Below are 12,579 nucleotides of genomic sequence, written 5' to 3'. Positions count from 1 at the left end.
AAAGTATTTTGATTTGACTTATTGTTTTTATGTGTGATTTGTTAGTATGGAAAAGAAGCGAAAAATCGACAGTGAATGCAGAACGTTCCAAGAAAAACGGAACTTTCAGTATTTTGTGATTGAGTCCAGTAATAAGGCGCTATGTTTAATTTGTAATGAAACCATAGCTGTTCTGAAAGACTATAACATTAAACGACACTATGAATCGAAACATCTTCAAAGTTACTCCAAGTATACAGGAAGTTTTCGGAAGGAAATATTTAAAGCTTTGAAACGCTGACTCAAATCACAGCAATCTTTGTTTACCAAAGCGAATACTGAACAAGAGTCTGCTTTCGTGTGGCTCTTGAAATCGGAAAACGTGGCAAACCATTCACCGATGGAGAAATTATAAAAGAATACTTGATTGCAGTAGCCGAAGAAATATGTCCCGAAAAGGTAAATTTATTTAAAAGTGTCAGTTTGTCAGCAAACACCGTGGCTCGGAGGGTGCAAGACATCGCAGAAAGATATATCATCTCAACTGTCTGACAAAAATGGACATCATGAGTGGTTTTCTCTAGCATTGGATGAGTCAACGGATGTGTCAGATACTGCTCAGGTGTTGATTTTTATTCGCGGAGTAGATAAAAGCTATGAAGTGTATGAAGAACTTCTTGATATTGATAGTATTCACGACAACTGGAGCAGATATTTTCAAGGGAGTTGAAAATGCCATTAATATAAAGAACCTTCGATGGAGAAATTTGAAATCTATAACAACTGATGGAGGCAAAAATATGTATGGTAAAAATAAAGGAGTGGTTGCACTTGTGTCAAAGGCTGTAGAAAATGATGGTGGTTCAAAACCATTAGTTTTACATTGTATCATTCATCAACAGTCCTTGTGCGGAAAATGTTTGGATATGTCTGAAGTTCTGAAACCAGTCATGTCAGTTGTTAACTTCATCAGATCCACTGGGCTGAATCACCGACAATTCCGCGAGTTTATTCAACAGATTGGGGAAAATGATTTACCATATCATACTGCCGTACGCTGGCTTATTTGCAGAAAAGTCCTTGAGCGCTTTTTTTAACTTCGAGCAGAGATCGAAATTTTTTTAAGTGAGGAGCAGCGCCCTTTTGCCGATTTAGAAAATAGTGAATGGATGTGGAAGTTAGCCTTCTATGTCGATTTGACAAATCATATGAACGAACTGAATTTGAGAATGCAAGGACAAAATCAGCTTCTCCCTGATTTATACACTAATATCAAATCCTTCAGGCAGAAAATAATACTATTTCAATCGCAATTACGTAAAAAATGTTTCATACATTTTGAAACATGTGGAATATTCAGCCACACTACAGAGACTGAATTTCCGTCAATTTTGCAATCGAAACTTTGAGTGATTTGAAGATGAATTTTGATACTCGTTTTTCAGATTTTGATGTCATTGCGAATGAAATTAAGCTTTTTCAAAATCCTTTTGATTCTGACATTGAAACCCTGGCTCCGAAAGTTCAAATGGAAATTATTGATTTACGGTGCAGTGATATGCTTAAGAACAAATATCAAAATTCATCTTTGTTGGAATTTTATAAGAGTCTTCCACTGGAACAATTTGATAATTCGCATAAATTTGCTCGTGACTTGTTTTTCTGTTTTTGGTACTACTTACTTGTGTGAGAAAACGTTTTCCAAGATGAAGTACACAAAGAATGTTTTCAGATCTTAATTAACCGATGAGCATCTTAAAGCTCTTTTGATAATTGATACAAGTAAAATTGATCCACAACTACAAAGTATTGTCGGTGGAAAATCACAATTACATAAATCTCATTAGTGTTTTTGTTTTACTGTGATTCATTTCAATTATTTGTTAGTTATTAATATGCTTAAACTTAGATACTCAAGTTAAGTTTTCTTTGTCATCATTTCTGTCGTTAAGTTTCATCTTGCAAGTAAATAAAACCGAGTAAATATTATTCTGTGTTTTCTTCTTCAACTTATCACAGCAATAGTAACAACAATCAGGTAATCATTGGCTGTCGCGGGCCAGATTGATGACAGTAAATCATTGGCTGTCGCGGGCCGGATTGATGACACTGGCGGGCCGGATTTGGCCCGCGGGCCGTAGTTTGGAGACCCCTGTTCTAGGATAATGAAGCATTTGTTGAAAGCTTCAGAAAGACAAGACCCCCTTTCCATTAAATTTTTTTCCCAGATGACGGCCAGTCGTCATCTTGAAAGTTTCATCTGTCGATTTCACTTCAAAATGAAGCATTCATGCATTAATTTCATCACCCCAAATTTCGATTTCAAAAATAAGCTGGGGAGGAACAATAAAGAAAAGCACTGTACGAGAGTTCAGGTTTGATGTGGAAGAAAAACTTTAATGAGAAAATATGACACGACAGAGATTCGAAACCAGCTTTCCTGTTATCTTTAGACAGGCAAATTCACCAACTACGCTATTGGCATTATACTTTCATAAATTGATTTTTCTTTCATATATCTGCATACAGCAGATTTGATTTGAGGCCAAAGAATTAGATATTTGGATATTTTCAGGATAACTCTCAGTAAGATATTACAATAAGCCAATATTTTATATTTTTGAAATGGAAACTTACTGATTGACTCCAGTCGCTTGATGTTTTTGGAAGATTTCAGGTAAATATTTCTCAGATATCCAAAAAACACTCCCAGTACCAATACCAGAACTAAAGTATATGGACTCACTATTATCACTAAAACCAGAGAACCTGCCATCTGGAGAAACATCTGTAGAAATAAAAAAAAAGTGGATGTAGCCGTTACTACGTGGTAGGAAATCATAATGAAGAATTTTTTAATGTGTAGGTTTGAAAATGTCCTCATAAGGCCCAACTGCAGTAACATTAGTTACAAATAAAAGTGGTAAAACACATAGAAAGTTTCAATTCTCTTTCCTTCATCATGAAAAAATACTTTTTTCAAATGAAGAAATACATGTAAAGTGAGTTAGAATTATATCAAGGTTACGTGCAACGCCATCTGCCCGCGAATAGATCAAGCAAGGAGAATGACAATTTTTCATGATGAATTTCACAAGTTCGGACTTCAGTTGTCTCATATATAGAATGATTTGAAATCCCTGAAACAAATAAAGGTGATATCACCTCCTTTAATGATGATCTTTATTCTGCTCATTGGAGTACAAAGTATACAATGGACAATGCTGGTGATATGCTATTTTTCTGGAATACCAATTTGATACATAATAATAATAAGTACGTCTTTATTCACCATAAAAATACAAATGGAATAGACAAAAATAAAATATAACAGAATACAGAAACAATAACAAAAAAAAGAAAAAAAAAACTTCCAGTATATGGTGAATCTCTTTTAGACACATATTTATCAGAACGGACTCAAAATGTCATACTGGATGGTGAACAATCTATTTCATTGGTCAGGAGATTTGAAGTACCGCAAGGTTCAGTGTTGGGACCACTTCTTTTTGCCCTCTACATAAGTGATTTCCATAAATGCAAAATTCAACACTACGCCGATGATACCCAACTATATACCTCTTTCAGTTTCCATAAACTAAAGAGGTCGAAAAACTCACTGATAGAAATCTTAAATCGCTATTTGATATATCCTGTGCACACAAAAAATAGAAGTGAGGTGCGTGAATCTCCATCTATTCACATCGATAATCACGCTATCCCCTTTGTAGAGGCAAGTAAAAATTTAGGTTTATGGCTTGACACCGAACTTAGATTCACAAAAATGTCAATTACGTAAGACTTCTTTCAATATTTTGAGGCAGTTATATCCTAACAGACTGGCAATGTCTAAAACTTGAGACTCGGCCTCTGTGAGTCTCTGATACTCTCAAGACTGGCCTACTGTGATAGCATTTACGAACCAGCTTCACTACAAACTGATGCTCGGCATCTTCAGAAAATACAAAATAGTTGTATTCGATTTTCGTATGGAATATGTAAATACGATCACATAAGCTTATCCTTTGAGAATCCAGGTTGGCTGAAACTTAATACCGTAAGAGAACTGCACCTTCTTACTTTCACTCATAAAATATTGCAAACCGGAACATCACCCTATCTGCGTGATAAACTCATTTCACTATCTTTCAATAACAGTCGCAATCGACACCTCTTGTTTATATCATAATTCAGCTATTTATACACGTAGTTTTTCATACATGGCAGCTAAATTGTATAACACCATATCTGTAGATTTCAAACAGTTACCTCTCAAGAACTTTTAAAAAAATACTCAAAGCTCTAATGTCAACGAGCCAATAATTTAACATTATAACACTTTCCTCAGGCTATCAGATAGGTTTTGATTTCCCAGATTTTGTTTTACCATATCGCGATTGTATCATTTTGTGTTATTTTATAGTTATTTTATAATAATTTATTATTTATTTACGATACTTTGCACTTTTTTATAGTTTGAAAGGTTAGGTTTAAAAGCAACTATAATAGCTGAACCTTGCCCTTTCATCATACTATGTTTCATCATAGCTTTCTATTGTTTATTTTTTTATTATGATGAATGAAGACCTGTTATTATTATTATTAAAAATAAATAGCTGTAAATAACAATTACATTAAGCAAAAAACCTGAAATGAAATAATAGTGAAATAAAATACAAGTAAAAATAAAACAATTGAACAAAAAATAAAAATAAAGAAATACAAAATGAAAATAAAGATAAAAATAAAAAGTTAAGAGATATCAAGATAAGTTAGTTCACGACGTTTCGATTGTTAGTATCCACAATCGTTTTCGGATGATGTATTTGATGTATTTGTATTTCTTTATTTCTATTTTTTGTTCAATTGTTTTATTTTTACGTGTATTTTATTTCACTATTATTTAATTTCAGGTTTTTGCTTAATATAATTGTTATTTACAGCTATTTATTTTTAATTCTTCTTTTTTAGTTGTTTCAGGGATTTCAAATCATTTATATATTAGACAATGGAAGTCCGAACCAGTAAAATTCATCAAGCAAGGAGAGTTACAAACAATAAATCATACATACAGGGTGAAGCTAATATAAAGCGTGTAATAAATAAACAATAATATAAAATAACGTATGTGTGATCTGCAATAAAATTTAAAATTTTTATTTTTCGTAAAAATTTTCAAATCTTGAAAGGAAAGGAAAATCAGAAAGCAAAATAGCCATCCAAAATTTTGATGGATTTTCTTCAGATTTCTACAATACATGTTTTTGTTTCAACAATACGAATATTATAGAAAACATATATATACTTTACCTGACCAACATCAAGTAGCGTTCTAGGAAGCATCTCATCAATACCACCAATATCCTTCGATACTCTGTTCAAAATTCTTCCGCTGGGATTTGTGTCGAAAAACCTCATGGTAGCATTTATGATCCCCTCGAATATAAATTTATGCAATCTTCTGGAACACACCATTGCCAGAGTATAGAAAGAAAATGACCTGAACATTTGAGCCAGCAGTAAACAAGTAAGTAGTGCTCCATAAATATATAAACAAGTGTTAGTGGATAATTCCGCAAATAACGGCCTTTGTGGTGAATTGTTCGTGATTTCAACGGAAGCATTTAGTTGTGTTGCCGTTCGGTACTCTTCGATATTCGTCCAGGTGCTGATGAACCAATCGGTTCCACTTCCAAAGATTTGCGCGAAGAAATAAAGGAAAATTACAATAGAAACGTTACAACAATTGGCTCCTGATGATAGATATTTCAGTAATAAGGAACCAGACACTTTACCCTTGGATGATTCTTCTTGCATATCTTTCACTTTGATCTCTTCTTCTTCGTCATCACTTTCTATTTCTTCTTGTAGGTCATCATGAACACTCTCCATCAGGCTCTTAGCACTCAAACAACTGACTACCGAAACTGTTCGTTTCTGAAAAAAGAATTGAATGTAATTATATTTTTTTTCAGAGATAGAGTTTCAATATCCTGAATACTTGATTATAGTGATGCGCTGAATAGAGTTTGTGATAAATTGTAAAAAAAAACTTTGGCTTTCTACTTTTTCAGCTTTTCACAAAAAAGGAAGGGAAAAATCAGTTTCATGTCTCATGATTTTTATACAGGCTGATTCACGGTGGATGGCACATTAGACGTTTCTGGTGAAACAGACAACGGATCACTTTGAAAATTTAATGGAGGGCATATTCGGACATTCTCTAGCCAACTAAAAAATTTTCGACAATGCGGTGTTGCCGCTTCTATTAGAAAGCAGTAGCAACTTTGATTCTTCTTCAGCACTTCTTATCGATGACTCGGGAAATGCGTGAAAATATGCTAAGACATTAATCTGGTTGTCTTCGAAAGTTACGGGTCGAGGCAAGTTTCTTGGTGCTTTTAAAGTTGATCCAAATGCATTGAAATTGTTCTGAATTCGTATAAATTTCTTGAGGTTCATTGGCGGTAGATTCGGACACATTTCATTGAACTTTCTACATGTTCTGCTGATAATTTTGTCACACTGTCCAAAAATAATAAACAAATTCATAAGAACTTCGTTTGAATAGTTTTATTCCATCGTTTTGAAGGTATTTGCAACTTCTGAAGTGACGAAAATGTCGATATTATTAGGAGAATGTCACAACGCTACTGTCAAATAGTAATCATGGCCTGCTTACCAAATACCGAATGGAAAATACCATTCTGAAGGGACATTTTCACAAATAAATGTTCATAAGTCCGAAACTTGACTAGTTAGGTATAGGTATGATATACATAGAAAGAAAGCAAATTTCAGCAGCTTTCCGAATTTTCAATAATATACAGGGTGTTCCATTTAAAATAATCAAATTTCAGCAACTTTTTCAAGCAAACGAAAAAACTGTATTTTTTTACCACCCTGTATTGAAGTAACGGAGATTAGGCTGACGCGTGGGAAGTGTCCAAGTATCACCTAACTCCAAACCAAATTTCGATATCATAGTACTTCTTAACTAAAAGATATCGGCATTTTTAGAAGTCATGATTTTCGAAGAAAAAAATTGAAATTAATTTTTATTTCGAAAACGGTAACAGATAGGTATAGGGAAATCAAGAAAAGTTGTCGGGCAATTGTTGGAGATTCCAAAAATAATATTATATACAGAGTGTTCCATTTGAAAATCAAAGTTGCTACTGCTTTCTAATAGAAGCGGCAACACCGCATCGTCGAAAATATTTTAGTTGGCTAGAGAATGTCCGAATATGCCCTCCATTAAATTTTCAAAGTGATCCGTTGTCTGGTTCACCAGAAACGTCTAATGTGCCATCACCGTGAATCAGCCTGTATACCATCATCATACTTGGCATGGATCTCTTTATTATTAATAATAATAATCATCGTCTTTATTATCGTCTTTATTTTATTTTCCAAAAAAATTGAAAAAAAAAACAAGATTGAGGAAATACATCAACAGAAAATTTTTGAAAATAAAAGGCGAAGTTCAGTTCAGTTCTTGAATAAATTCAACAACTGAACTGTTCTTCCACTTAACCTAAAAATACCTCTCTATTGATTTTTTTAAATGATACAAAAACAAAGAAAAATACATGGTGGGCCATCGAAAACTTGACATGGAGGTTTTGGGTACTAATCTTGCAAATCCTAAAAAACGCTCAGACATGTCGATTTTTATTGGGAGGGGGACAGTTTTTCCCCATTTACAGCGTCATCACTTCAACCCCGGAGTAGAGGGGTGAACAACCCTTGGAATTTTAATACGGAATAGGGGGCGTGCCGCACATCGTTTGAAAGATGTTGGAATTATCTAAACAACAGTGTACTTTTTTTTTTATTTGGACGAAATATATTAAATTTAGAGTCGAAGTTACTTACTCTATTCTCATGTTAGCATATGCTCAAAATGGTCACCTCCAGCTTCCATGCAATAATAGAGATTCTGCTGGAAACTTTCTCGAACATCGTGGAGCATTTCTGTAGTGATTTGGCGACATTCATTAGTGATTCGTTGCCGTAAATCTTCGAGTGATGCAGGAAGAGTACAGTAAATTCTGCTTTTCAAATGACCACACAGAAATAAATCTAACGGCGAAAGGTCTGGTGATCGTGGTGGCCATTTGATATGCCCCGCCTCCCAATCCGGTGATCCGGAAAAGTCTGATCTAAATACTGCCGAACAGACAGAGCATAGTGCGGAGGAGCCACATCTTGTTGGAATATCAACAGATCCTCCCGATAATTGTGGTCATTTTCAATAATATCAGTGAGAAGGTGATCGATAGTAACTTCCAGAAGCTCCAGATACATTTGTCTGGTTGAATTGCCTTCTAAAATTCCAGCCCATACATTTAATTTTTGTCGACGTTGAGTATGCACTCCATGAAAAATGTGAGGATTTGAATCAGCCCCATAGCGACAATTAAGACGATTAACTGTGCCATTCAGACAAAAGAACATTCATCACTGAGGCAAATGTTGGAAACAAAATGTAGATTTTCCACCGTTCGTTCACTAACCAACTCCCAAAATTGCAAGCGTCGATCGAAATCATCTTCATTCAGTTCTCGCGTTAATTTAATCTTGCAAGGATGCATTTAGTGGGTTTTTAAAATACGCCGAATGCTAGTTCGTGACACCCCGGAAACAAAAGCTAACTTTCTTGTGCTCAAAGTATGGTCAAGCTCAACATGGCCCAGAATTGCCACTTGTGTCGCCGATCTAGTTGCGTGAAATTCAGCAATTAAATCGAAAATATTTTGCCGCGACAGCGGCAACAGCACAACGTCTATTTCCATAGAAGTAGTAGTGGTAGTAGTAGGGGAGTCACTTGGGACATACATCCAGGTGAAGCTAGTAAAAGCGTGTTGAAAATAGAAAAGTAATTTCGCGAGCTTGGTCATGTGGGGCAGATAATAAAGCAGCTGCCAATACCATGAGTGATGCTTGAGATTGAGGCAAACCCACATACATCGAGTAGACAGGCATCCACTACATTCAATGTTTACCATACATCGATAGTAAACATATTAAAAGAAAATGAAATGCTTCCTACTCAGGAGCTCATGGAAGACGATTTTGATAGAAGAACTTATTTTTGTGGGCAAATGATGGACATGTTGGATACCAATATCATCCAATTAGAGTGTACTTTGTCTCTTAACGGTCATGCTGATCGGTAAAATTGCCGCTACTGATGAATGGAAAATCCTTACTGGATAAGAGAAGAACACACGCAATACCCTCAAAAGGTAAGTGTTTGGGCAGGGATTGTAGGAAACCATATCATCGGTCCTTTTTTCAGTGAGGGCAGCTTGAATGGCGATAATTATTTGGCACTTCTTCAAAATCTTAATAATGTCATTCCAAATTCAGCACATTTACATTTTAGTCCAGGAAATCATCAAGTTCCAGTGAATACGATATGGTTTCAGCAGGATGGAGCACCACCATATTACTGTGTTAATGTCCGGCAATACATTTCTCAATCGGTGGATAGGGAAGCGACAATCGATTGAATGGCCAGCGCGATCACCTGATCTTTCATCATTAGATTTCTTTTTGTGGAGATATGTACGGAGTACAAAACTAAAGCTTCAGATTTGAATGACTTTAAAGAACGAATAACGCTTGCTTTCAGGTCGATCATGCCTGACATGATAAATAATGGTAGAAGACAGTTTTATTTGAGATAAGTATATTTCCAAGACGTTCGCGGTGAACATTTTGTACATCTTCTTCGTTAACATTCATCGTTCTTTTCGTATTCTACATTTCATTACGTTTTGCCTAACATTTCAGTTTTTGAGTGGTTTTTATCGAATTTCGGTAACCACAAGATTTTAATTGACTTTATCGTGATTGTTGCAATAAACTTGAAAGCAATAACATTTTTAAATAGGGAATGAAGATACCTTTCAAACGATACATCACAAACCTATACTCCCCATTTAAAAAATTGGGGGTTGTACCTGTCATTGGAAGGGAGTTGCAAGTAGGGGTTGAATTTTTACGTTGAAGAATGTAAAATTATAATTTAATTTGACGTATTTCAGGATTTTTTTAAATATATACAGCGTGACACACGGTCGATGGTAGGTTAGACGTTTCTATAAAACGCAAAGCATGATTTTTCTGAAAATTACACCTCTCACATTTCCTTACCTGTTCTATCGATCTAAAATATTTTCAGCATTGCGACGTTGCCACTTCTATCAAAAAATCCTAGCAATTATATTTTTTAAATGGAACACACCCGTATATTAATACATTTTTGGAATTGCTCTAGTATTTTAATACTTTTTTGATGATAATGTCCTATACCTATCTCTATCTGTTTTCGAGATAAAAAATAAATTGTGCTGAATATGGTCCAAAACATAGCCTTGATTGAAATTAGGTACATCAGTACTCTCAATTCATGAAAAGTTGATATTTTGGCCAAACTCGAAATATTCAAATAACACCAAGAAATCGACTCCATATCATACAGGGCGTGCTAAAATTACTATTATTTCCATTGTGCATAAAAGTAGTCAAAAGTTCATTTTTTCAAATGAAACCCCCTGTATATTACTCGATAAATTGAAAGATGGTGAAAAATGCTTCAAGACGATATACATGTCCCTATACCTAAATCGTCAAGTTTTCTTAATAAAGCCGTTTTTGTGGAAAAATAGTTATTCACGTTTTACCTACAAGTGTTGAAAGTGGCGTTTTATTTTGTGAGTGGGGATAAAACGAGCGTCAGCAAGTGGATCAAACTCACGAGCAAAATAAAATCACTTTTAACAAATGTATCATACAAATTTTTTTGTATAACGTTACTGCTGGTGATAAATAAAAAATATAGGGTCCATGAGATTTGAAACACACGATCTTTGGATTACAAGACATATGTTACAATTACATACGCCAACTCACGTTATTTTAAGGAGGATTATTGGTTAGTCATGAAGGACTTTCTACAGTTGGACTGAATACTACTTCGTCATCGTCAGTAACTTCACAGGGATTTAATATTACCAATAGCACGAACTGCATGTGTGAACTTTTCTAAATGATTTTTTGGTAGGTGTTCTGATTGAAGTGTTTCTATCAAAGAGATTTTCAATAACAGTTGTACAAAAAATAATTTTTAAAGAATTTGATTTCTAGGTAGCCGTGGAAATATCAAGCTCATGACAGTTTGGTGACTTTTATAAGTAATTGATGAATGGTTATTGCGGTGTTTCAAAAAATCGCCAAAAATGAATGCAAATATTGATTATTCAATCGAAGTTCTTATGAAATTATTCATTATACACGGACAGTGTGATCAAATCATTGCCAGAACTTGTAAAAAATTCAACCAAATGTATCCTGAATTAACACCAATGAACGAGAGGAAGTTTGTAAGATTACAAAATGATTTCCTTAACTATGGCTCCATGTTAAAAGTGCCTTCAACATTACTAAAATCTGTTACTTCAAATGAGGACAATACTGTTAACGTTTTGGCATATTTTTATGCATATCCATTCGCAGTGCAGAAAATGGTTTAGGTGTATCAAATGCTTCAGTGCAACGAATTTTGAAAAATCACGGAATGCATCCGCATAAATTTACCAAAGTTCAAGCTCTAAAAGCAGAAGACTTCGAACGTAGAATGCATTTTTGTGAATCCCTTTTGATTCATACACAGGAAGACCGGGAATTTTTGCCAAAAATAATTTGGAGCGACGAATCAAAATTTACGAGGGATGGTATTTTCAATCAGAAGGAATAAACATTTTTGGGCTGATCATAATCCTCATTTTACAAAAGAAATGGGTTTTCAAAAAAATTTGACCTGAATGTTCTCTGTATTCTGAAGAAGAATAAAATTAGCTTTTTTATTCATGAAGACACACTGAATGCAGAGAGATATCTCCAAATATTAAGGACGACTGTAACCGATTCTCTTGAAAATTTGCCTTTAGAGGAATATAGGAATTCGTGGTTTCAACTGGACGGACCGCCAGCTCATTCCACCCAGTAAGTTTCCAGGAAACTTGACGAACTCTTCGACGATCGTTGGTTTAGGCGTTTAGGGCCGTGGGATTGGCCATCGAGATCACCCGATCTCAAGCCACTTGACTTTTTTGTATGGGGTGTTTTAAAAGAAAGGGTAGTCCAGTGCCTATCAAAGAAGAATTGCGACGGCGAATAGTGCGGAGTATTGAAGATCTGGATCCCCAGGAAATTGAAAAAGCAACCACAAGTCGCGTACAAAAAAACATTTTAAAGTGTTTAGAATGTAATGGACAACATTTTCAGTATTTATTGTAAAAATGTGATATTTTGTTTACAATTTTGTTATTTTGAATCATCCTATTCTGTTATTGTCTGTACTTTCACATGTTTTAGCCCACAAAATCTTACCTTTTACCTAGAAATGACTGATTTTTTGTACAGTTGTTCCCTGGAAACTTTGAGTCATAGTTAAGGAAATTATTTTGTAACCTCACAAACTTCCTCTCGTTCATTGGTGTTAATTCAGGATACATTTGGATGAATTTTTCACACGTTCTGACGATGACTTGATCGCTTTGTTAATGTGTATAATAACTAATTTCATAA

General features: G+C 34.6%; 1 protein-coding gene across 1 annotated transcript in view; it reads right to left on the bottom strand.

Moving 5' to 3' along the window:
- LOC111516782 (ATP-binding cassette sub-family C member 4) overlaps positions 1-12,579 on the bottom strand; it is a 65,080-nt gene that overhangs the window by 15,582 nt on the left and 36,919 nt on the right. Inside the window, 2 exon segments of the mRNA XM_074179594.1 lie at positions 2,617-2,767; positions 5,290-5,916. Coding sequence (XP_074035695.1) covers positions 2,617-2,767; positions 5,290-5,916 — 778 coding nt within the window.

The sequence above is a fragment of the Leptinotarsa decemlineata genome, unplaced genomic scaffold (assembly GCF_025532065.1).
Source record: "Leptinotarsa decemlineata unplaced genomic scaffold, Ldec_3_MD MMD2_P_RNA_scaffold_14, whole genome shotgun sequence".
Lineage (NCBI taxonomy): Eukaryota > Metazoa > Arthropoda > Insecta > Coleoptera > Chrysomelidae > Leptinotarsa > Leptinotarsa decemlineata.
The sequence above is the reverse complement of the archived record's forward strand: the minus strand, read 5'-3'. Positions and strand labels throughout refer to the sequence as shown.